A 26,632-nucleotide genomic window follows, 5' to 3' on the forward strand; every position below is an offset into this window, starting at 1 on the left:
ATTCTGATCTGGGGTGGATCATTTTACCTGAAACGAGATTCAGTTTCTCATCTGCATAATGGAGATAATAATTCCTGTCCTTGACTCCCTTGACCAAACTGCTGAGAGCTGTAAGTGAGGTGATGCATGTGAAAGCACTTTGAAATGTCATGTTGCTGTACGATGTAAAGGATCATCACTTCTCGTGCTTGTTGACTGGTTCCTTTCAGGGTTGCTGGAGTTGTAGGCAACGAGTGGTTTGTTAATTGTCAGAGGCTCCAACAGAACATCTGGGGTGCCCGGGATGGGGTGTTGCCACACTGGACTTCCTTGAACAGAGCAGTGGAATCCAGATTTTGCCCAAAGGCCTGAGTCAAACCTGAGTTTAAATGGCTCCCGGGCTCTGGGCAGCATTGGTCAGCCAGCCAGCTTTCTAAGACTGATGGCCTGAATGACAGTCTTCCTTCTTTTCACTCCTAGGTGAAGCAAAAAAAAAAAAGAGTCCAGGGAGCCTGGGTGTCTGTCTTTGGAGACCTAACACCTGGCCCCTTTTCACCTGCCACTGTCAAGTAACTAACAAGGGCATCTCAGCAGCCCTATTCATGAGAGGCTCAACTTTGACAAACAGAACCCACAGCCCTGTGAGGCCCAGAGCTCCTGGGCTGGTTGTGTCCCTGGCAGCTGGGAAGACAAGAAAGCGTGACAAGCGTCTGGGTCAGGGAAGGTGTGAGCATCTGTCAGTGCCTCCCCAGGTGGGAGCCAGGATGGGGAAAGGCCCTCTGGGCACCATGTGATACACAATCCCTTCAGGTAATGCTGATCATCAGTCAGCTTGGGACTCACTGGCCATCCTAGAGCAACAAACCCTCTTTTCTTATACTGTGTTCCCTGGGGGAATTCTCCAGGGAGCTGGGTCCAGTAGATACAACTCCATTCAGGAGTATCCAACCTACCCCTGTATCATCAGAGAGCGATAGGTGGAGCCCCTATACCTGGTTCCTCCAACTCAAAGTAAATTGCCCTCCAGATCATGTACACACACACACACACACACACACAAGCTGGGTGGTAGCTACTGATGACTCTGATTCCCACATTCCTCTCAACCTCCCAGGCTGGGAGGCAAGAGTGAAGTGATAGAGACTATCTACCGATACCCATTCACACTCATTTCAGAGAACAGGGCAGAAATGCATTTCCCAGCCTCTTTTGCAGTTTGATGTGGCCACTCATCAAAGATCTCACCAGGGGAATCTGGATGGACTGGACATACATGTGCTACTTCGGGGCCTAGGCTTTAAGTCTGTGGCCATGTCTCCACCAAGTCCTCTTTCCCTTCCTGCTGGCTTGAATCCATGGAGACCTAGTTTAATGGTGCAGGGACAGTGTTCTGGGGAATGGCAGGGAATCATGACGGAAGGAATCTGGAATGTCTGTATTGATTAGAGCTTCTGGCTGACCTGGAATGTACACCAGGCAGTTAGATGAGAGAGAAATAAAATTCTATTTCCTTTACCCACTGAGTTATTGTTGGGCCTCTTTGTTACAGCAGCTGATCTTTGCTCTGACTAGCACAGGGGAGAAGAACGTGGCCAAGCTGAAGGCTTCCCAGGCTAACATGAGAGTCCAGTCCACCAGCCCTGTATGACCTGTCACTGAATGGCTTCGGGTTTGTATTACAAGAGGCAGCTGGGGAAGGAAGCCGTGTACTGTATTGGTTAAGATGGAATCAGAGAGACCTAGGTTTTTTTTTTTTTTTGAGACCTAGGTTTTAATTTTGGCCAGGACATTCACTAGCGTCACAAACTCTGGGCGCTTTCACCAACAAATTGAGTATCAATTTCTTCTTCTGTAAAACGGGGATAACAGAACCTACCATTATATGAAATATATATCATCTCATATGATTATATGAGATAATGTAGGTCAAGGGCTTGAAAATGTTTGCTGCTATTAATGAGATCGGGTGATATCCAGACCTGATTTTTCCTGCCCTCTTTCCACAGGAAGGAGGGAAGGAAGCTAATGTCTTGAGTTTTCCACGAAGTCATAAGATATTCAGTGACTCTTGAATGAATTACAGTCATCCCTCAATAACCATGGGGATCGGTTCCAGGACCTCCCATAGATACCAAAATCCATAAATGCTCAAGTCCCTTATATAAAATGGTGTAATAGTTGCATGTAACCTTCCTGCATCCTTCTGTGTGCTTTAAATCATCTCTAGATTACTTATAATACCTAATACAATGTAAGTGCTATGTAAATAGTTGCTGGCTGGGGAAAATTCAAGTTTTGCCTTTTGGAAGTTACTGGAATTAAAAAAAATTGTTTTTGATCCGTGGTTGGTTGAATCTGTGGATACGGAAGCCACAAACACATAGGGCCAACTGCACAAGTTCCTAAGGCTTTCAACACATAAAGTTTCTTAAGTATCTACTATAGGCCCAAGACTGGGATGGGGCTGGAGGACAGACATGCCCTTGTGGAAATTAAGTTCTGCTTCACTTCTCAGAAAGCAGCAGCCTCTTCAGGCTCATAAGCTGGAGTCCAGCTCAATAATGGAACTGAAATTCACCTTGACTAGGAAAGAAATCCTGAGTCTTCACACTTCCTTATGGGGTGCCTGAGCCCCACTGCAGGTGAGTTCAATCATCACCTCTAGGGCCTGGACACTGATATGTCTCAAAAGCATCTAGGTGTTTCCAATGAATAGGTGGCACTGAGTCCAAATACTCTCCTCCCAGTCGTCCACACCACCCCAAACAGGAGTTTCTTAAACAAGGTCTAGACTTGGCATTCACCTGGCAACACTTTCCATGGCTCTCACTGCCTACAGGCTGGAGTCTAAACTCTGCATGACACTCACAACTTGGATCCAGCCTCTTTCCATTAATGACACTAATGGCTAAGATGGACTGAGTGTTTCACTTGACCCAGGCATCGTACCAAGGGCTTTATATGCGCTATCCCATTCACTTGTCACCTAACTTTAGGAGAATATGTCTTGGCCCAGTTTCCTTATTGTAAAATGGGGACATTCTAAGAAAAGCATTTAGCACAGTGTCTGGTGTGTAGCTCAGTTAACAGTAGCTATTACGGCATCATCCCTGTTCTAAAGAGGAGAGGGTTGAGGTTCAGGGGTGTTAAGTAACTCGCCCAAGGCCTCAGCCCTGATAAGTGAACAGAGATGGGGCCTCAACCCAGGAAGTCTGGCTTCAGTGCCCAGACTAGCCTGCCTTTCGCTCTGCCACTGAAGGCCAGTGTTCACCTCAGGCCAACTTCCAGAGCTGCCCTTGATGACGTCCCCCCACCCCCACCCCGGCGGTTAGAACGCCTCCCTTCGTCCTCCTCCGGGAAGGCTTCCTTCCAGCACTCTCTTCCCCCATGACCCCCCTAGGCAGAGGCTGATACCCCTCAGCCTTCTCAACAGACCTCTCTCTCCACTCTCATCCCACCCAACTGTCACTTAGACAGAGGGTGCACCCCCTCAGGGGGACAGAGTCCTCCTCACCTCTGGCTCTGCCATGCCTGGCCTGGCACGGAGCAGACCTCTGCGAAGGTTGCCTGGGTTTGTTGCAAGCCAAATCCATGGGGGAGAGCTGGGCCAAGAGTGGAGAACAAGACCTTCTGGCAGGGACGGCCCGCCTGTTCTCAGCTGTCAGCATGCACTCCAGAGCAAGCACGCTCGTGCTTTTCTTTGGCCAGAATCCCTTCACCATCTGCCAGGACTTCCAGGCCCCTGGCCCTGGCTCTCACTTTGCTCTCCAGCCCCCCCCAAAGTTGGCCAGCAGGAGATTCACCCCTAGAGGAGCGTGTACCATCCAACAACACGAGTCTAGAAGATTCCTCACCTCCCCCAGTTCATTTATTCAACAAATATATATTGAACCCTGATGTTGAGCCCATGGTTGGCACTGGATACAGGGTGGAGTGCAAACCAGGCATGGTCCCTGGCCTCACGGAGCTTACGTGCTGGTGGGGGAGCAACCAGCAAGTAAATACACAAATGGATGTGCAATGGTCATTTCCATATGAGAACAACAACAAAAAGATAGAGGACGTTGAGATAGATTCAAGCCCAGTAGTCAGGGAAGGCCTCTCTGAGGAGGTGGCATTTATGCCAAGGCCTGAGGGCATGAAGAGCTCAGCCTGCAAAGGGCAGAGGAAGAGCATTCTGGGCAAAGGACACAGCATGTGCAAAGTCCTGGAGGTGGGAATGAGGTTGGAATGTGGAAGAAATGAAGGAAGGCCAGGGCGGCAGAAGCACAGGGAACAAGATTGGGATTGGCAAGAAAAGAGCTGGAAGTGAGTTTGCGACCAGATGAGGAAGAGCTTGGATTTTATCCTTAGAATAATAGGGTAAGGATTTTAAACCAGAGTTGATATGATACGGTTTGCGTGTTTAAAGCTCTCTCTGGTTGTGTTGAGAACTGATTGGCAAAGCAGGAAGGAAGCAAAGCGACCTTTTGGAGGGCAGTGATCTGGGGAGAAGTGATGTGGCCAGACCAGGGTGAAGGCTGTGGGATCAGAGAGAAGTAGATGGACTCCAGAGATATTTAAGAAGTAGAACCTTGCAGAGGTTTCCAGAAGAGCTAAAGAAAAAAAAAACTTTATTGAATGTCTGCGACAACCCCAGTGATGGGGTGGGAGTCAGGGGCACCAGAAAGGCTTGGGAATATAAACAAACATATGAGTTCTCAACCACAGAAACCAATACACACAGTCACCTTTCCCCGCACAATCTCTCAGGGAGAATGAACCTAAGAGCAACTAAGATGCTCAAAGTTCTGGGCCATTTCCCCCTCATTCAACGGTGTCAACTGGTTCTTTTGGAGTTGGGTATTTGAAATATGAAAATGTGTTTCCCACCGTCCCGCCATGAGTAATGTTGGATACTTGGGCTAGGGAGTGGTCAAACTGAAGGACTGGAAAACTGCCCTGGTATCTTGGGAGCAGTGAGCCACCACCTGCAGTGGCCAGGGAGGGGGAGAGTGCAGGGGAGCAGGGGGAGGGGAAAGTGCAGGGGAGGAGGGGGAGGGGGAGAGTGCAGGGGAGGAGGGGGAGGAGGAGTGTGCAGGGGAGGGGGAGGGGGAGAGGGAGAGGGGAGGGGGAGGGGGAGAGGGGAGGGGGAGGGGGAGAGGGGAGGGGGAGGGGGAGAGTGCAGGGGAGGAGGGGGAGGGGGAGAGTGCAGGGGGGGGGGAGGGGGAGAGTGCAGGGGAGGGGGAGAGTGCAGGGGAGGGGGAGGGGGAGAGGGGAGGGGAGGTGCAGGGGAGGAGGGGGAGGGGGAGAGTGCAGGGGAGGAGGGGGAGGGGAGAGTGCAGGGGAGGAGGGGGAGGGGTGGGGAGCGCCGTTCTTCCCGCCCCTTGTGAAAACAGTGAAGTTGGTCTTTGCCTTCTGCCACCTCCCTCTGCCCCCCCTCCCAAATCCTGGGAGCCTGCTGACTGCCTTCCCTCCCTCGCTATTTCCCTCTATCTCTGTCTACCTCAGGAGCACTCCTGGCCAGTGACCCACTCCCTGAAATGACACCTCCTCCCTGCTGGACACGCAGATGGGTCCAGGAGGAGAGCAATATCTGATCCAACGACCTCACACTGAGGAGTAAAAGAACGACTTTAGTTCTTTATCCCTCCTTGAGGAATTTGCCTTCTCAAAAGAGCTTTCTGGGTCATTTAAATGATCTCTGCCCTCCTACCCACTTCTCTGAAAGGGCCCTTTTTCCCCAGGGCTTTTGCAGACTCTACTTTTTGAGCTCATGGAGTCTCCTCAATTCAGCCTCTGGGGAGGGCAGTTCCATCAAAGGACGGGAGTGGGAGACTCTTCCAGGGGTGACATCAGAAGCATTTAATAACCAGTGCAGAATAAGCACCAATGACTTGCCAGCTGGAGGGCCCCACGGCCTTGGGTCGGCCGGGCATTAACCAGCACGGGGTCCTGGGAGAAAAGCCATGTGGTGGGAACACTCAGGGAAAGCAGGTTTTGTCAGTGAGCACAGAAGTGTTTCTACATTTTAACAACCATCTGGCAGCACTGGGCCGGCTGTGTGTCGCTTCTGGTCTGCCCCTGTCTTGTCCAGTTCCTGCTGCTCCACTGGGAAAGGTCTCTGGGCCATTAGTTCCCTCTGTTAGAGGGAAAGTGGCCTGGGCTGAAGCTGGGTAACGCCATGCATGGCCTTTGAGCAGAGCCAGCCGCGTGGAATCCCGGGTGAACAGGATCTCAGGCCCTCGACCCACTGTGTGACCTTGAAGGGCTGAGCCGCCTCTGACTGTCCTTCTTCTCGCCCCTCCTCGCAGTTATTTTCGTCCAGCCTGACAGCCCTTGGCGGTCCCCGCAGTATGGGCCCCGTGAGTCGGATGCAAAACAGGCAGCACAAACGTCTGGTGCTGAATCCCAAGAGGATTCCTCTCGGGGCGCCATCACGTGGGAACATGGCCTTCCGCACTGTGCATCTGACGGGACTACAGGCCTGGAGGACGGTGACCGTGTGGTAGGCAGGGACCTGGGTTCTCTGTGGCTCAAGCCTGGCTCCTGTCTGGGAACGCCGTCCGAGGCCTGGTGGTGAGTACACCCTGTCACGGAGCCCAGAGACCTCCCAGCTGTGTGCAGGGAACTGCTGGTCAGCTGGAGGGTAGGTGTCGGCAGCTGGCAAGAGGTCAGGAATGGGGCCTGCTGGGCTCCCAGTCCCCAGCCTTGGCCGTGGTGGACAGCAGGTCTGTTCTGGGTTCACTGCAGTGGGCGGGAGACAGGTGGGCTGGGGCAGACAGGGTTCCCAGGAGACCTCTTTGTGGCCCCTGTGTGGTTACTGTCTCAGGAAGTGAGACAGACACTATGTTCCGACCCCTGGGGGCCTGGGAAGGCTGCAGCCAGGCAGTCACTGCTCTTGGCTGGGGTCTGATCTCTAGGGGAGCAGCGTGCCTTAGGTCATTGTGCCTTTTAGGTTAAAGCGTTGTTCCCCAACCTGAGATTAATGCCTACTGCCCATGTGTCCTGGGGCAGGAGAGGGGTCTGGGTACAGCTCTTGGGGGGCTCTCCTGGGACTCATCTCTCCAGGGAAAACATGAGACCAAGCTTCTGAGATCAGAACAGCCCCAGGAGAAGCTGGGACAAGCAGTGAGGAGGGGAGAGGGGCCAAAGGAGAAGGGGGCCTCTGCTGAGTGAAGAAGACACCTTCATATATGAACCAGTCCGGAAAACAGAGCAGAAAAGGCAACGCCATCTTTAGAGCTCCTGGAAAAAGAACTCTCCTCATTCCTGGGGGCAAAGCCAGCTCAGAAAGCCCCGACTTCAGTGATTTCAGAGACCCAGGAGTGGCAGAGCACAGCTCCTGCTGGCCTCCCAGCTGCCCCCTGGGAAGACCCGGGAACAGCCACATAAGCAGGAGACCCCACAATGCCAGGAGGGGCAGGGGAAGAGGATCGCAGGAGGGGTGCCATGTGGCTGCTCCTGGCAGCCCTGCCACTGGGGGGCAGGGGCGCGGCTGGCCTCTCGGGGGGGCGGGCCCTCCGGGTAGAAGATGCCCCTCGACTGGGCAGCAAATTCCTCCGGGCTGGCAGGATGGTGCCAGTGGCTCTGCGCAAGGGACTGGTTCTGAAGGCCGGGATGGGGTAAGCCAGAGAGGAGGTGCCGGGGAGGATGGGGCCAGGCACTCTTCCTAGGATGGCGAGCTGGCTGCTCGGGGCAGATAGCCCTGGACAGCTATGGAAGAAGGACCAGGGCCAGGCAGGAAAGGCCAGGGGCCCAGTGGGCGTGGGTGAAGGTTCCATCTCGGCTGCATAGCTGTTGAGGTGGGAGAGAAGGCGAATCCGCACCGGGTCTGCACGGCTGCTGGGCCCTTCCAGGACCCCCAGGTACCTGACGACCTCGGTAAGGCACTCCCGAAAACCGATGCTCCGGAAGTCGACTGCCAGGGCTCGAGCATCAAAGAATCCTGCAAAGTGAGGCACGATGAGGGCATGCCAGGCAGGAGACAAGCACTGAGCCTGGGGTCAGCACTGAGCTCTGGACCTGCTTTCCCCACTCACCCCCTGGGTGACCTTGGGCACGTCACCTCACCTCTCTGAGCCCCAGTCTCACCATCTTAAAGTGGGAATAATCATCCCTACTGGGGTAGAGCGGGTGGACTGTGCGGATCAAATGAGTTCACTAAACTGTGAAGCATTATAAAATGTAAAGTGTTAACTTCATCACCATTCATGATTAACCCAAAGAAGGAAATCTGCGGCCCAGATAACTTCATTTAAATAGACACCTGCCAGATGTGAAAGCGTTGTGCACGTGGAGGTGTAGAACAACCCTGCCTGTTGATGGGGGCAGATGCTGGGAGGTGGTGGCAGCAGCCATCAGAGCTGGGAGACTCCTTGGAGAGGAGAGCATAGGGTAGCAATGAAGCATGAGGTCTTTGGGGGCCAGCTGCTTGACCATGGACTTAACTAGCGCCCTGACTATGGACAAGTCTCAATCTCTCCATGCCTTGATTTCCTTAGCTGTGAAATGGGTATATTAACAGGCCCTGCCATGTACAGACGGGGCGGGGGGGCGAAATGAAATGGTGCACAGAAATGCTTAACAAATGAAAAGTTAGCTATCATTTATATGACTGGTTTGGCCCCCATAAGCATTGGAGTTTGTTCCCCAGCCCAAAGGGCAGTCTAGAAAGCAGGACCCCACTCTGGTCCTCAGCTGCTGCCCTCAGGCCAGGGACCCTGTCTTTGGTTTGACTTCAGTGTGGGATGACCAGGGGGACTGCCTGCAGAAGTATTCACATTCTCACAGCTTCTCCACACCTGCCCGTCTCTCGACCACCTTCTGGGCAAAGACAGAACAGCCCCAGTGAGCACTGGCTTCATGATCATGGTAGCAAATATCGGGTCCCTGGTTCACGGCTGAGGTCCCCACAGAGGAACAGCTTGGCAGGAGATGATGTTTGGAGCCAGGCCTCCTAGGCGGTGAGACCTGGCTCTGCTGTCTACTTAGTTGTGCAACTTTGAGCAAATCCCATCACCTTTCTCTGTTCACTGTTCTTTTTTCACTAACATTTGCTGAGTTCTTCCTAAGCACTTAATTTGCATTAAACCTCATAAAAACCTATCATTATAACCATTATGGGGAAGTGGTTAAAAATCCTCCTGCCAATGCAGGGGACACGGGTTTGAGCCCTGGTCCAGGAAGATCCCACATGCCACAGAGCAACTAAGCCCATGCACCACAACTACTGAGCCTGCGCTCTAGAGCCCACGAGCCACAACTACTGAGCCCGCGTGCCACAACTACTGAAGCCCGCGTGCCTAGAGCCCGTGCTCAACAACAAGAGAAGCCACTGCAATGAGAAGCCCGCGCACCGCAACGAAGAGCAGTTCCCACTCTCCGCAGCTAGAGAAAGCCCATGCGCAGCAACGAAGACCCAACGCAGCCATAAATAAATAAATTTATATTAAAAAAACCCCTAGCATTATTCTCATTTTAGAGATAAGGAAACTGAGGAATAAAGAGCTTAAATCATTTGTCCAAGGTCCTAAAGCTAGTAAGTAGTAAACTCAGTGTTCACATACAAAGCCAGTGCTCCAAGCCAATTCTCTGTCTTCCCATCAGCCCTTAGCCAGAAAACAGTGAGGACAGCAACACCCACCCTCGAGGTTCTTGTGAGAATCAAATGAGATAACGTTAGAGAAAGCATTTGGAAAACTATAAAATGCTGCCCAAATATTAGTCACTAGTTTTCCTTTAATTGGATAAATATAAATGTAGCTTGAAATTCCTCCCCCACTGGTTGATTAGAGACAGTTTCCACCGTTGGCTGTGCATTCCTTTGGCACAAGTTCTCCAAGTGACCACCTGCAGCAGGATCATCGGGCGTGTTTGCTAAACTGGCAGATTCCTAACCTCCAATCCACACTTACTGCTTCGGGATCTCTGGGCTGTGACCCACGACGCTGTCAGCCCCTACATGACACCGCTGCCCGCCGAGGCTCGAGAGGCACCAGGCTGGGCTGCTTAACATGCAACCATCCCCTTGAGGGGGTAGCAAGTTAAGGCTTCAAGACTTAAGGCTTTGGAGCCAAGGTCAGCGGAGCTTTCAAGGTTTCCCAATTGTGAAATTACCGAACCACACAGAGCGGCTTCAGGCACACAGAATTTCCATCTGTCCAGAAGTCTTTTAAAAGCCACAATTCCGTGACTTTTTTGTAGTGGACTAGCTCAAAATAACAGAATGCATCCTACTAAATTTGCATCCTACTAAAATCCCACGACTGATCTTCAGCAGTGAGCGTGACATATCCCCCCAGCACTGCCAAGGACACGAGCTCAGAAGCCTAGACCGGTGGCTTGGCACACTAGCGAAGTGCTGTGGCTAAAAATCTCAGGCATGTCTCTCCCACTGGGATCACAGTGAGAATAAGCTCATTCAGGCTGATGCTCAACGAGGCCCTGGTGGCAGGGGGATCAGTAATCTGTTGTAGAAGAGCTCCTCCAAGGTTCAAGGCTGGAAGGAGTGGAGTTGAGGAAAGGGCTAGGACACATGGAGACAATAAAAGCCCAGAGGGCAATGCCAAAAGAAGAAAGACAAGCTTTGCAAACGTTCCACCTGGAGCTCCTTCAGCCCCTCTGCGAACTGTGAGCTCCATGAGGTCAGGGACCACATCTACTTTGCTCACCAAAGTATTCCCAGGGCCCAGCCCCCAAATATTGGCTGCAGGAATGGTTCCAGGAAAGTAGAGCATCAGTACCTGTCCCGCCAGTGGCGTGGAGCATTTTCAAGTGATCTACCGTCATCTGCAGGACCTCGGCTTTCTCCAGCTTGGAGGAGCCCTGTGTGTACAGAAGACAGAAGAGTGGCGGCCTTCAGCTGACCTCTGTTGCCCTCCTCCCCAGCATGGCGTCATCAGCACTCACGACCTCAGTTTTCTCCTCCTCCCCCCACTCCACCACTGCCTGCGATCGGGCTTCTGCTTTAGCCAAGCCCACCAAATCTAACCCATTCTCTTCAGTTCTCATTTTAGCCCACCTGTCCACCACACTGCTGACCATCCTTCCTGAAAGCCCCCCTCCCCTGCTTTCTTGCTCTGTCTCTTAAAACGGTGGTGTTCCCAGTGGGTGATGGCTCACTTTTTTCTCGCTCTCCTCAGAGGGTCCCCTCTACCTCCATGGCTTCAGGCACCATCACCAGAATGTCACTCCTGCATCCTCACCTGCCTCCTAGACCAGCTTTACCGGGAATCCAACTTCACACTCGCCACACACACCCAAGATCGGGCTCACTGTCTTATTCCAAAGCATCTGCTCTTCCTCCATTCTCTCCTCTTGAGGAGTGTTTCCGAAGCCTCCAGCATCACCTGGTCTCCCAGATGAAACCTGAGGGTCGGACTCTCCATGTGAGTCCCTTGAAGGTAGGTACCAGGTCTAGTTCATGGCTGGACTTGTGAAGGTTTTAGTGAATGTCTGTGGAATGACTGACTTGTTCTCCCCAGCAGAAAGGAAGACACAGGACCTATGACCATGGCTTGGCACACACGGTGAGAATCTTTGAGGCTGTCTGATTGATTCAACTGTCTGACTCTCCACTGGAGTCCCTCCACCCCAGCATGTTCAATGACAGAGACTTCACTCCCCAAGTGGCCTGTTCTACTTTCAGATAGTTCTGGAAATGTCAGTAGTGCAGAGGGATAAGGCACTTTAGGATCACACAGTCTGTGTCCAGTTCTGCTCTGCTACTTACTAGCTGTGTGATCTGGTATAAGTTACTTCACCTCTCTGTGCTTCAGTTTCCTTACCTGTGCAATGTGCATAATAATCCCTACCCTTCAGGATCATTCTGAGCATTCAGTGCAACCAGATGATGGACATAAAGCCACAACCCCTGAGACACCTCAGTAAATATGAATTTCCATCCCCCTTATTCTTGGCCATCAACAGATATCAGTAAATGATATCACAGCACTTCAGGCAGCTGCCACCAATCGATAAGAGATGCCGTGAGAAGTGACCCTTATCTGCCACCCGCACAGCATTTCCTCTAGCACATTCAGCAATGTCACATACCTGCTTCTCAAAGGCAGTGGGGACCAAGCGCCGCAGTTCAGAAAGGCTGCTGTTGATGCGGTCCCGGCGCCGTTTCTCTATGATCTAAAAAACAATGATGAAACAAACAAACAAACAAAAACCAAGTAGGCACTTCATCACAGTTTCCAACACGCCTCGACAGGCACTGACTCATATCTTCCGTCACAATATTTCTGTCAGGGAGATAAATCCATTCTTATATTATGGAAGAGGAAAACGAGGCTCAGAGAGGGGCAGGATTTGCTTAAGGTCACACAGCAAGGAAGTGCGAGGCTGGGACTAGAACTCAGATCTCTTGTCTTGATCTAAGGGGTGGTATCCAAAACGTTTAACCACTGATACAGCAGGGCACCAACCAATTAGCACAGGAACACCAGCCACAGCACTGGAGCAGGTCCTGGAGGCCCCTCCTGGGCCAGGGAGACCCCTTGAGGTGCTGGGTCATGAGGTCTGAGGAGTCCCAGGCATTGCTCTCTCCAGCTGGGAAGGCCTTTCATCCCCACAAGCTCACTCTCATCTCACAATACTGGCAGCGGAATACTGAGAGCAGGACAGAAATGACAACACCCATTTTACCGATAAAGAGAACGAGGGCTGGGTGGGTGTGGCTGCTTAAGGTCTTTTGGTTAGTGATTGGCAGGGCTGGTCTCTGCCACATTCCGGTCTCTGGACTCCCAGGGCAGAAGCACAGCTGCATCCTGGGGGAAAAGGAGGGCCAAGAGCAAGGACGGGCTCTTCCTTCTTCTGTCCCCCTTCCCTACCCCTCAGCACACTAAGAGGGAAGGAAAGTTCTGAGCTCAGAGAGAAGCAGGGGGAGGCTGGAATAAACGATGGTGGCTAATGGTGCGTCAGGTTCTGTTCTGAGCGCATTACATTAATTCACTTCAAAACAACCCTTTGAGGTAGGTACCATCATTATCTCAGTTACACAGATGAAAAAACGAGGCACACAGAGACTAAGTGGCTTGCACAAAGTCACCCAGCTAGCTACTGGCAAAGCTGGGACTTGAACCCAGGCAGGGTCGCTTCCTGGTGGTGTTTCTGACCAGGGTTCTCTGCGGCAGGCCCCTGCGAACTCAGGGCAGCTCTGCTGAGATACACACTCACCCCTCTGCGTTTCTTCCTGGCTTGCATTTGTGAAGGGCTGGGGGTGGACAGCGGCCGGGCCATCTGGCTGGAGAGGAAAAGAAAGACTGATTTTTCAGAGGACCGTCTCCCTGGCCTGGGCTGACCTCGGAGGCCGGCTGTGGGCGGGCACAGACCCCTCCCAGGCGGCCGAGGTCTCCCAGGCCGGGAAGAGGCGCAGGGCAGGCGTGGGTAGGGACGCCTTCTCTCCCCTTCTCCCCGGGGGCTCATTTCTCCCCGGGCCAAGTCCTCCCCTGCACAGAGCTTCCTGCCCCAGAGTCGCCGGCGGCTGGGGCCATGGGTGGGGGGGCTTGGCTCTCGCCCCGACCTGACCCGCTCGGCCTTGCCTCCGGCCCCTCGCCCCTCGCCCTCGCTGCTGCCGCGGCCGTCGGGGGAACCGCAGCCCGGCCGCCCCGCTCCTGCAACCCGATCCCCCGGGCGGGGCGGGCGAGGGCACGGGCGGCGGCGGCGGGGCCGGGCCTGCGGGTTAGGTTTCAGAGGGAGCCGCTGGGAACGAGCGTGGAAAGAACAGATGCCGCCGCTTCCCACGGGCCGGGCGCGCCGGTCGCCCGCCCTCCACCCGGCCTGCAGCTGCCGCCTCCTCCCACGCTGCGCGGCCCGGGCTAGGGGGAGGCGACATCTGGGTCACAGGGCCCTCTCGGACTCTCGGGACGTGGCCCCAGCCTCCCCAGAAGGCTCCAGCCCCGCATCGTGTCAGGCCTCCGGTCCCCGGGCTTGGCTGAAGGATGTATGTTTGCTGGCAACCCAGGAGTTCCCATAACCGGGAGGAGGCTCAGCCCTCTGGGGCTTTTCCTGCCCAGACTGACCAAATCCTCCTCAGCCCAACTGCTTGCCCTTTTCATGGTTCCCACTTCAGAGGCTCTCTTGGAGTGAAGGAGATTCTCTGGGTTGCACTTAGGATCATTCACTTGGCCAACACGCCAGAGGCCCCACTCAGACCTAGGGCTGGACTGGATGCCCTCAGCCAGGCCCCAGCCCTCCAGAGCCCAGCTCCCACTGGAGACATCACAGCCACAAATAACTTTAGACAAGGTGACTCCCCTGCTATTTCAGAACGCGAAATGCCACCCATCTGAACAGGAACCCAAGAGCTTGCCTCCACCTCTCCTCTTCTGCCTAGGTTCCCATCTCAGCGAAGGCACCCATATCCCACTTCTGCAAGGTGGACACCCGGCCACCATCTTTGATTCCTCCTCTGTCCTCACCTACCCCATCAAAACCTGCCCATTCCATGTCTAAAATACATCTCACACCTGTCCCCCTTATCTCCACTGCCGATCTCAGGACCAAGCCTCCATCATCTTTCCAGACTGCAGGAGTCTATTACACCCACTACTTCCTACAAGTGGGCAGAGTGATCATCTAAATGCAAATCTGATCGTGTCACTCTCTTGCAGGGCCTTCCCAATGCTTTTAGGATCAAGGCTACCATCTTCCAGGTAGCCCCACAGGCCCCTGTCACCTCCTAGACTCAATTCTCTGTTGCTCTGTGTGCTCCAGCCTGTGAATGCACTAACTCCTTCCTGTGGTGGTACATACTGTTCCCCTAGCGCAGAACTCTCTGGTCCACTCCCTCTCCCCACCCCCAAGCCCCAGCCCCTTTGCCTAGTAACTTCTACCACCTTTCAGATCTCAACTCAAATGTCATCACCCGTCCCACTTGATACCCCCTGCTTTACACTATCCTAGCATCCTGCATTCATAGCATTTGTAACCCATTTGTTGGGTACACACCATATTTATATGATTATTTGATGAATGTCTAACTCTCCATCAAGTCTGTAAGTTCCATGAGGCCATGAACCATATCTGTCTCATTCACAGCTGTACCCAGTACTCAGCAAGTGACATGACAGAGCTCGTGGTTGAGCTCCTCCTCCTGCCCTCATCTTTGGCATCACCGGAGAACACAGAGGTGAGACCATAGAATCTATGTCTTGGGACTTCCCTGGCGGTCCAGTGGTAAAGAATCCGCTTTCCAATGCAGGGGATGCGGGTTCGATCCCTGGTCGGGGAACTAAGATCCCACATGCCTCGGGGCAACTAAGCCTGCGCGCCACAACTACTGAGCTTGTGCGCCTCAACGAGAGAGCCCACGCGCTGCAAACTACAGAGCCCACGCACCCTGCAGCCTGCACTACACAACTAGAGAGAGAAAAACCCGCATGCCACAGCTAAAGAGAAGCCCGTGTGCTGCAACGAAAGAACCCGCAGGCCTCAACCAAGATCCCGCGTGCCTCAACTAAGACCTGATGCAGCCAAATAAATAAACAAATATTAAAAAAAAAAAAAAATCTATGTCTGAGGCCTTTGTGGAATGGGGGCATGTGTGGCTCACCGGGAGGGTCCCAGCCCACGTGACGACCCTCTTGGCATTAGAGGTTGGATCATTTTCATCAACTGCTTAAAGAGATAAGGTTGCATGGGAGACCAGATCAACATTTGTCAAACCCACTGCTATGTCCCTGGCTTCATCTAGCTACATCTGGAAAAGGATATCTCCATCCAAACATCTGGACAAGAATGTAAGAGGCCTATGAAAGCTCGTGGGAGGGATGGGTCAGCAAGCTAGATCCAGGGCTCAGGTGGCCAGATCCTGAGATCTGTAGGGCAGCTTGTTTACAAAGCTTCAGTATGGACAAGCCACAAGGGCCAAGGTCTACTAAGAAACACGGCCTTTGTCCCCGCAGCTTGGATAAGGTGTCTCCCGGGGTATTGGGTTACCACTGCTCACGTCACTGCCTCTCAGCCTGATTCCTCCTCAGGGACCATCTGTTGGAGGCTGACACACCCCTTTCAGCTCAGCCACCCTTTTTCCACTCTCCTGGGTCTCTGCGGTGTTATCCCTCTCCCCCCACTCCCGTATCCCACAGGCAAACCTCACTTCACAGCTTTCTCGGCATCCCTACATATACTTTCCTCCTTTGAGGGGAAGCCCCATTTTACACGTGAGGATGCCGGGCACTGGGGAGGTAAGGCAGCTTGCCCAGCCTACGCAGCTGCTGAGGAGCAAAGCCAGCATGGGAATCCACATCTTCTGGCTTTAAAATCAACATTGTTTTCCCTCCTGATTCCTATTTCCTGTCTGTCTGAATAGCCCTCCAGTCCCCTTAGCCTTAAAGCTCCCAAGAGCTCAGCCAGAGCTAGCTCTCTTCCAGGCTGGGATCTGGCCCTGACATTGGGAGAGGGTGTGAGAGATTCTTGTCTGAAAATAAGGCAGATTTTCATGGACCCAGGGAAGATATGCTGACCCCCAAGATCTGCTCCGTGGGCCTCAAGGGGTCCCTAGCCAGAATTCTGGGGTGGCCTCTTGGGGGAGGCGCAGCTTTCCAGGTGGTCTGGCTGCTAGTCCTGACTACCCTCAGCGCTCACCCTCACTTCCTTTTTGGGAACTCCGCCGAGGAGCCCTTGCAGGTGACCCCGCTCATTTTCCATCAACCAAAGGCAGAATCACAATGTCTCCAATGAAGGGCTCTCAGAGAGCACTGAGCCTACTTGTAAAAGGAGGAAACTCAGAGAGGGGAAGCGATCTGCTCCAGGCCACACAGCAAATTAGAGGAAATTCCAGAACTGGAGCCAAGTCTACTGGCTTTTCATCCAGTGCTCCCCATACAGCCATCGTCCCCCCATGTACATTTCATAGCCAGTACTTTTTGTTCTAGAGAGCACTTCCACGTTCACTTGTCTCATTTATCATACAATGAGTTAAGTATATTATTGGGCCATTTCACACTTAGGAAAAATAATCACTTGATAGCTGGAGTGACAGAGACACAAAGTCCAGTCTTCAGATGTCCAGGCTTTTCATTAGACCATGCTGCCTCACGGACATGGCACCCTCCAACTGAACGGCGACCCCTTAGAGAGCAGCTTTCATTGGAAGTTGCCTTGTGCCAAAGCAGGGAGCTGTGTGCCTTAAGTCCATTACCTCATCAAAGCCTCACCCTATGAGGTAAGGTATTAGCATCCCCATTTTGTAAAGGAGAAAATTAGAATTCAGAAAAGGGTAGTCACTTACCCAAGTTAATGGTGGTGAGACTTCAAAGGCCACCATGTGCCTTAAATGATCCACAGACCCTGACCCAGTGCCTGACGTGGCAGGTGCTCATTAAATTTTTGCAGAGGGAGGGGGGAGACAATATTCTCAGTTTGGACCCCCATGTGTCAGGGGGCTGTGTTCAGATAGGAGCTCTCAGGGTGATTCCCATATATGGGGCAGGACACTGCCACCAGGCAGATGCCTACAGTGGCAATGGAACACAACCTGCTCTTTACTCTTACGGGGGGTGGGGGCGGATTTGCACCCTGCCTCTGACCCTGGGGAGGCTGGCTGCTCCAGTCCCCTGGCCCTTGCCAATGTTCATCTGGCTTTCTTTGTTCATGAAGCTCTTCTTCTCTGAGAGTTCCCTGAGGGCAGAGGCTGAGCAGGATACATCTGGGCCCCCCACGCCCAGCCCAGGGTCTGGGCCACAGCAGGCATCGTTCAGCGCTCCCTGAATTGAAGCATTGATGTCTGCTGGGGGGAGGGCCCTTTGGTGAGTGCTACAAAGAGGGGTCTATAAGTTGGCCTCTGCCAGATGTCCAACTGTTTCTCTCCTCTGGGGGGGGGCGGTCTGCTCGCCTAAGAATCTAGACAGTCTAAAAAAATGGGCTCTAGTTGAAAGGACAAAATGTATAGGAAAAAAACTGCCTACTGATCCTTTATGCCATAGTCCAAATGCCACAGTCTAAATGCCACCACCTTCAGGAAGCTCTCCCTGCACTTTTTTTTTTTTTTTTTGCGGTACGTGGGCCTCTCACTGCTGTGGCCTCTCCAGTTGCGGAGCACAGGCTCCGGACGCGCAGGCTCAGTGGCCATGGCTCACCGGCCCAGCCGCTCCGCGGCATGTGGGATCCTCCCGGACCGGGGCATGAAACCATGTCCCCTGCATCGTTAGGCGGACTCCCAACCACTGCGCCACCAGGGAAGCCCTCCCTGCACTTTTGGTTGTGAGTGACCTCTCCCTGCTCAGGTGCCCTCACAGCCCACAGTCTGTCTCTCCTTCCATCTTCCATCCTGTCCATGGACTTTGTGTGACCTGGCAGGTCACTGACCAGGCTGCAAATTCTTGGAGGACAGAAGGCAGCTCCAATCAGCCCAGCTCTCTGACACCAATTTCATGCCTCTGATTCATGAAGACCCAATGACACTGAGCTTGAGACACCTCCCCGCCAACCCCCCACCCCATGGTGCTGGGCCCTTCCCCTGCTCCTAGCAGGCACAGACTCGGAGAATTGATTCTCTGAAGAGCAGTTTCTGCTAAACAATTTTAAAAGGCTATTAAGTTGCATAGGGAATGCTATTATATACCCCAAAACCTCATGGACAGGAAATTACCTCCTATTAGAAGCTAGAAAGAATTGGAAACTGGGGGCACTTTACTGGGACTTGTGACTGAGGCAGGACCCCCTGGTCTCAGAAAACTGGATATCACTGAAAGTATGAAATACCCTCAGAAACATCCCTAAGAATGAACTGAATCCCCCTTTCAAATCTATTCTAGAGAGTCAGGTTTGGATGAGCCAGGAGGGACCAGATAGGCTTCCTTTTCCCACTCCCTGTTCTCCTTTATTTTACTGATGAGAAAACAGGCTCACAAAGGGAAAGCAATGCCCCAAGGTCACACGGTAACTTGGTGGCAGATTTGGGGCTGGGACCCAAGTCTGCAGACTCCCAGTCAGTCCCTGCTGCTCTTTCAGGGTTCTGAGTATCACATATTGGGTGCTTGATACTTCTTAAGCATTTGCTACGTGCTGGGCTCTGTGTGAAGCCCTTGACATAGGTTATCTCATCTGATTTTCCTAATTATCCTATGAGGTCAGTTCTATTATTTATACCCATTTTTCAGATGAAGAAACTGAAGCTTAGATTGGTCACAGAACTGGGACGTAACAGAACTTATACAAGTTCAGTTTGTTCTACAGGTTTGAAGCAGGGTCAGAAAACGTACCAAGAGTTAAAAGATACTGACAGCAGACTGGTGCAGTTGAAAGAGCACTGGAATCAGAGTCTAGGCGCTTGCGAGGACCATGGGCAAGTCAGCGATTATTTTCTTCAATATTAAAACCTTAATTCCAAAGATTTTCTTCCCCTGGAAGTTTTGTGTCTGTGTGTGTACTATATGAAAAGTGCACCCCAGCTAGGGTAAAATTAAGAAAGTATGGTTACTCTGCATAGTCACTGCAGAGTAGTGACTACTCTACTTCAGGACCAGGGGGTGTGATACCAACAGTTCATGAGGGTTTCCTAAGATCTTCAGGGAAAAGCCCTCCCTGGTAGCGCAGTGGTTAAGAATCCACCTGCCAACTCAGGGGACAGGGGTTCGAGCCCCGGTCCAGGAAGATCCCACATGCTGAGGAGCAACTAAGCCCATTCGCCACAACTCCTGAGCCCGCGTGTCACAACTACTGAAGCCCACGCGCCTAGAAACCCATGCTCCATAACAAAGAGAAGCCACTGCAATGAGAAGTCCGCGCACCGCAACGAAGAGTAGCCCCCGCGCAGCAACAAAGACCCAACGCAGCCAAAAATAAATTTAATAAAAATAAATTAAAAAAAAAAAGTCCTCGCCAGTAGCCTCACTTGGACAGAAAGAGATCTCCAACCGGACCTCAGACCCCGAGCTGAACTCTCCCTCCGTCCCAGCATCTCGAGCCCTAAACGGCCGAGAGCGCACAGGATCCCGGGCACTCGTGCGCGTAACGGTGGCGCCACACCTGCGTCTACCCCGGTCGCTCCAGGACTGGCTCCGCGCTCGCCTGCCCGTCGGCTTGCTCCCCAGCCTGCTCGCCCCGGCGCGCCCAGCGCCCCCAGCCAGCCTTACCTCAGCTCGCCCTCGTGGCCCACGTCGATGGGTCCGTCGGACTCGCTGTCGGAGCCGCTCGGCTCCCGGGGCCGCTTCATCGTGAGCGCGGGCTGCGTGGGTCCCCGGCCGGCGGCGCGGGCGGCGAGCCGGGAAGTCGGGCCCCGCCCCGGCCCCGCCCCGGGGGCGCAGCCACCGCCCTTTCCCAGGGCCCTTTCCTGCGTCGCAGCCGCAGCCCCGGGCGCCCCCTCGCCCCCTCCGTGACGCGCTGGCCGAGCCGTGGGAAGGCCCCGGGAGGTCGCCGCCCCGCCGACGGCTGGGAGGTCCGGCTCCGCTCCCTCGGCCGCCGCGCGCTGGGTGGCCTTGGGCAGGTGCCCTTGAAGGCCCCTGGGGAAGCCAAGGGGTCCCCGTCTGTCCCTGGTTCGCCCCCAGGGCGCTGTCGGCCTGTGGAGGCGCCGCTCCGCTATGCCCCAGCCTCTTTAGAGGTCCCCTCGCCGACTCCTGCCTCCTGGGGTTCTGGGGGCGGCAGATACATCGGTTTGGGGAGGTCAGTGGAGTGGCTGTGGCCTGACCCTCGGCCAGAATTCTCTGGCAGCTTCTCCCAAAGGGGTCCAGAGCAAGTAGAATGTGGGTGAGGGGGCCATCCCCAAAAGGGATGGCTGAAGTTGTGGCTGCGCCACCTGCACAGGACCAGCTCTGGCCAAGGTGCCTGAAGACCTGTCTTGATCGTGGGTGTCCCTGGGAATTAGTTCCCAGTTCACCAGAGGCAGAGCTGTCCTGGGAGGCCAAGAGTGCCTGGAGAGGGCCCATTCCTGAAGCTGCTGCAGGGCCTCAAAAGGGGGTGGGTGGCACCCTCCAGCCTCCTTTCCTGGGACCCTCCTCCCGCCTACAACAGACCAAACTGTTCACTGGGTAGGGGCTCTGACTGCCCTGCCCCTAGGGAGGGAGACTCAAGGAAGATTCTGAGATTCACCTGCGATCCTCATGGGCCAGTGCCTCAGAGAGACCCCCCCAAAGCTCAGAAGGAAATGGAACGGGGGCATCCTGGAAGGTGGACTTCATGAGCTGGGAGGAGGAGATGGGAAGGTGGTCTCCATGTGGTGGGTCAGAGATGAAGTCTTTCCCTTTGACTCACCCCCCAGGACACAGAGGAAGCTATCTCCTCAGTTGGGAGAGTGGGGTTAGTCATCTGAGAATAACTGCACTTCCACTCCCACTGTAAGAGCTGCCTGGGGACACTTGATTACGGTGGTGGGACAGAACAATCCCGTGCCCGCTTCCACACGTGTCCACAGACACTACCACGTGGCCAAGTATATGGACACGTAGGTATAGACATGCATGGGTACACAGCTGGCATGCACAGTCAGACCTGCAGCTTGGACTTCCTCAGGAGGCCCTGGTGTTCACCCCAGCCATACCTATGGACTCTCTTTTTCCAGATGCCCTCAGCACTCACATAACTTCCATGGACATGTACCTGTGGAGTGGAAACCTCAACCAACACAGAAGTTGTGTAGTCCGTGCACTCTGCATTCCCTGGAAAGGCAGAAATCAGCCATGTTGCCCAGAGATCTGCCCTGCGTGTGACTGAGGTCACAGGGACTGGCAGTGGAGCAGATTTGCAGGGGAAGATCAAGCTCCGTTGTAGGTATGTTCGTGTGAGATGCCCCGGGTCATCAAAATGGAGTGCACAGGGACTTCCCTGGTGGCACAGTGGTTGAGAATCCGCCTGCCAATGCAGGGGACACAGGTTCGATCCCTGGTCCGGGATGATCCCACATGCCGTGGAGCAACTAAACCCATGCGCCACAACTACTGAGCCTGCGCTCTAGAGCCCACGAGCCACAGCTACTGAAGCCTGCACACCTAGAGCCCGTGCTCTGCAACAAGAGAAGCCACTGCAATGAGAAGCCTGCACACTGCAACGAAGGGTAGCCCCCGCTCGCCACAACTAGAGAAAGCCCGTGCACAGCAACGAAGCCCCCCCCGCAAAAAAGAGGAGTGCACAGATAAATAGGAGCTCAGAAGAGGGGTCGAAGCTGAATATTTAAATCTGGAAGTCATTAGGTAATAGGTGGCACTTAAAGCTATAGGAGTAGACAGATTACCCAGAAGAGAAAGTGTGGATGGGGCCTAGCTAAATAGCTAACGTTTGGTAAGCACTTATAACACCTGAAACTGTTTTGTAAGTATTAACTCACTTCATTCTCAGCAACTCTATAAAGTAGTAAGATTATTATCATCCCCAGTTTGTAAATGAGAAAAAAAGGCACAGAGAGGTGGAGTAACTCTACAGAGGGTAAACGGAAGGGCTGGAATTCAACAAGGCAGTTTGGTTCCGGAGCCAAACCATCAGGCTTTACTACCTGTATAGCTCTTAAACATCAGGCTATAGTATCTAGTACTGAGCCTAGAGGTGTGCCATCAATACAATAGCCACGAGACACGTGTGGCCACTAAGCACTTGAAATGTGCCTGTACTGAGTTGCTTTGCTAATAAGTGAGATACACGCCGGATTCAAGAAAGAAAGAGAGAGAGAGGAAGGAGGGGAGGAAGGAAGGGAGGGAGGGAGAAAGGGCGAGTTCTCATTTATATTTTTAATATTGATAATATGTTGAGATTATAATATTTTTAAAAATTTATTTATTTATGGCTGCGTTGGGTCTTTGTTGCTGCGCGCAGGCTTTTTTAGTTGCTGTGAGCAGGGGCTACTCTTTGTTGCAGTGCGTGGGCTTCCCACTGCGGTGGCTTCTCTTGTTGCAGAGCACGGGTTCTAGGCGCACAGGCTTCAGTAGCTGTGGTGCACGGGCTTAGTTGCTCCGCGCGGCATGTGGGATCTTGCCAGACCAGGGCTTGAACCCATGTCCCCTGCATTGGCAGGCAGATTCTTAACCACTGCTCCACCAGGGAAGCCCTGAAATTATAATATTTTATACATATTGGATTAAATAAAATATATTATTAAAATTAATTTCACTTGTTTTCTTTTTAGTTGTTTTTAAAATTAATTGTTTATGCTCCTCCCCAATCTATTTCTATTGGACAGTGCTAATCTAGTACAGGGGTGGCTTGATCTCAGTCCCATTTGACATTTTGGGTTGGAAAATTCTTTATCGGTGGGGCTGTTCTGTGCATTGTTGGATGTTTAGCAGCATCCCTGCCCTCTACTCACTACGTGCCAGTAGTACCTGCCCCAGTCATGACAATTAAAAATGTCTCTAGATAATACCAAATGTCCCCTGGGGGAGAAATCACCCCCAGTTGAGAACCACGGGTCTAGAGAAACCCCAAGATTTAGATGTTGAGTAGAAGAGAAAGAGCTGCCAGGGGAGACTGAGAAGGAACAGCCAGGAGGTGGAGGAGAGCCAAGGGTGGGTGTCACAGGAGCCAGAGAGCGTTGCAAGTACTCGGTCATGATCATTTAAAATGTCAGTCAGATCACATCACTTCCTGCTCAGAACCATCCATAGGCTTCCCATCACATTGAGAATGAAATGCCAACTGTTTACCGTGGCCTATACATAGGGTGACTCTATAATTTATCATCTAAGCCTGGGGCACCTCTGAGAGTGAAAGGGGGCAACACTAACTATGCCAAGACAGTCCAGGGCATTACTGGATGTATGGCCACCCTAAGCCCTGGGCCCTGCCCCTGCCCTGCTCACTCAGCCATTAGAGCCTTCCTGCCCGCCCTTCCACCGAAATTTCCCGCTTGTAGCTGCTGCAGGACTTCGAATTCGTCGTTCCATCTATCTGGAAGCCTCTTCTCCTTGATGGTCTCAGATTAAGTATCTCACTCTCTTCAGGTCTTGGCTCAAATGTTACATCCTTAGAGAGAACTCTCCTGACCCTCTGTCTGAAACAGCGACCGATTTCCTGCTCACTCTGTGTCCCGTTTCACATCATCTTATTTGGTTTGGCCAAAAAGTTCGTTCGGTTGTTTTTTTCCGTCAGATGGCTCTAGTAGCGCTTAGTTGTCTTTAACTTCATTCGAAACAATTATGTTAGATTGTATTGTGACAGCTGTCATATCAGCATGCATTAAAAAAAAGACTTATCAAAATTGGTGAATTTTTGTGTAGCCATTTTAATATTGAAGATGGAAGAAAAAAGCAACATTTTCAGCATATTATGCTTTATTATTTCAAGAAAGGTAAAAAGACAACTGAAACGTAAAAAAAGATTTGTGCAGTGTATAGAGAAGGTGCTGTGACTGATCGAACGTGTCAAAAGTGGTTTGGGAAGTCTCGTGCTGGAGAATTCTCACTGGACGAGGCTCCACAGTCGGGTAGACCAGTTGAAGTTGACAGCGATCAAATCGAGACATTAATTGAGAACAATTAACGTTATACCACGTGGGAGATAGCGGACATACTCAAAATATCCAAGTGCTGAAAACATCTGTGCCAGCTTGGTTATGTTCATCGCTTTGATGTTTGGGCTCCACATAGGTTAAGCAAAAAAAAACCTTCTTGACCGTATTTCCGCATGCGATTCTCTACTGAAACGTAATGAAAATGTCCCATTTTTAAACAAATTGTGATGGGCGATGACAAGTGAATGCTGTACAACAATGTGGAATGGAGGAGACTGTGGGGCAAGCGAAATGAACCACCAGCAACCACACCAAAGGCCGGTCTTCATCCAAAGAAGGTGATGTGTATACATGGTGGGATTGGAAGGGAGTCCTCTATTACGAGCTCCTTTCAGAAAACCAAACGATTAATTCCAACAAGTACTACTCCCAATTAGACCAACTGAAAGCAGCACCCGACGAAAACGTTCGGAATTAGTCAATAGAAAACGCAGAATCTTCCATCAGGATAACACAAGATCACATGTTCCTTTGATGACCAGGCAAAAACTGTTACAGCTGGGCTGGGAAGTTCCGATTCATCTGCTGTATTCACCAGACACTGCACCTTTGGATTTCCATTTATTTCGGTCTTTACAAAATCCTCTTAATGGAAAAAAATTCAGTTCCCTGGAATACTATAAAAGGCACCTGGAAAAGTTCTTTGCTCAAAAAGATAAAACGTTTTGGGAAGATGGAATTATGAAGTTGCCTGAAAAGTGGCAGAAGGTAGTGGAACAAAACGGTGAATACATTGTTAAATAAAGTTCTTGGTGAAAATGAAAAATGTCTTTTATTTTTACTTTAAAACCAAAGGAACTTTTTGGCCAACCCAATACTTTATAGCATCTATTAACCTCACTGACATTATCTGTTGATATATTTATCATCTGGGTCCTCCACCACAAGATAAACTCACTGAGGGTAGACACTGGTTTCTCCTTTTCCCTGCTGACTCTCCAGCACCTAGTACAGTGCCTGCCGTGCAGTAGGTGTGCAATAAGTACTTGCTGGCAGAATAAACTCATTTAAGAAGCTTGACTGTGATGGGAAAGTAAGCTAGGACAATAGCTGGAGGGAGATGTGTAGTCTGGGTTTGTTTGTTTTTGCTTTTGTTTTGTTTTATTTATTTATTGAAAGAGAATTTTTAAAAAATAAACTTATTTATTTATTTTTGGCTGTGTTGGGTCTTCGTTGCTGTGCGCGGGCTTTCTCTAGTTGTGGAGAGCAGGGTCTACTCTTCATTGCAGTGTATGGGCTTCTAATTGCAGTGGCTTCTCTTGTTGCAGAGCATGGGCTCTAGGCATGCGGGCTTCAGTAGTTGTGGCACACGGGCTCAGTAGTTGTGGCTCGCAGGCTCAGTAGTTGTGGTGCACGGGCTTAGTTGCTCCGCGGCACGTGGAATCTTGCCAGACCAGGGCTTGAACCCGTGCCCCCTGCGTTGGCAGGCAGATTCTTAACCACTGCTCCACCAGGTAAGCCCTTTCGTTTTGTTTTAAAATGGAAGTGAGTAGGGCATGGTCCAAGCAGCAGGAAACCATCCCTCTGTGGGATTTTATGAAGAGGCTTCCACCTTGACTGTGAAGTTCTTGGGGGTAGGAATCATTTGTGTTGTTCATTATTATGTCTTTCAGAGCCTAGTAAAGTGTCTAGCGCATAGTAAGCATTAAACATTGTTGTGAAATAAATAAATGATAATAATAACAACGATAAAAATAAACTCTTATTGCACCCTTACTGCACCATGTACCAGGCACTGTACTATTTGACATGTATTAACTCATGTAAACTTCACGACAACCCTATAACAGAAGTTGCTATTATTATCTATTATAATCCCATTTTACTGAGACATAGGGAAGTTAAGCAACTTGTCAGAGATCACACAGCTAGTAAGTGGTAGAGCTGGGACTCCACCCAGACAGACTGGCACCAGAGTCTTTTTTTTTCTTTTCAATACAGTTTTTAAAAATATATTTATTTACTTACGGCTGCATGAGGTCTTAGTTGCGGCACGCAGGATCTTTATTGCAGCATGCGGGATCTAGTTCTCCCACCAGGGATCGAACCCAGGCCCCCTGCATTCGGAGCGAGGAGTCTTACCCCCTGGACTGCCAGGGAAGTTCCGGCACCAGATTCTTTCTGGAAACTGCGGCATTGTGCATTTAGAGTGGGGTAGACCAATCAGAAGCCTCCTACGATAGGCCAGGCAATAGGGACTGGTTTAGAGGGGAAGAATACAGAACAAAT

The 26,632-nt window shown here is 51.9% G+C and overlaps 1 protein-coding gene across 1 annotated transcript; it reads right to left on the reverse strand.

The window, feature by feature from the left end:
• Window positions 1-5,294: 5,294 nt before the first annotated feature.
• On the reverse strand, window positions 5,295-20,125 carry HEYL (hes related family bHLH transcription factor with YRPW motif like). The gene is made up of 5 exons (XM_032641524.1): window positions 20,046-20,125; window positions 13,144-13,210; window positions 12,016-12,099; window positions 10,704-10,785; window positions 5,295-7,906 (listed from the first exon to the last, which is right to left on the reverse strand). The coding sequence occupies exons 1-5, from the start codon at window positions 20,123-20,125 to the stop codon at window positions 7,248-7,250; spliced, it is 972 nt and encodes a 323-aa protein (XP_032497415.1). The 3' UTR covers window positions 5,295-7,247.
• Window positions 20,126-26,632: the final 6,507 nt, after the last annotated feature.

This window comes from Phocoena sinus, chromosome 1, assembly GCF_008692025.1.
Source record: "Phocoena sinus isolate mPhoSin1 chromosome 1, mPhoSin1.pri, whole genome shotgun sequence".
NCBI lineage: Eukaryota > Metazoa > Chordata > Mammalia > Artiodactyla > Phocoenidae > Phocoena > Phocoena sinus.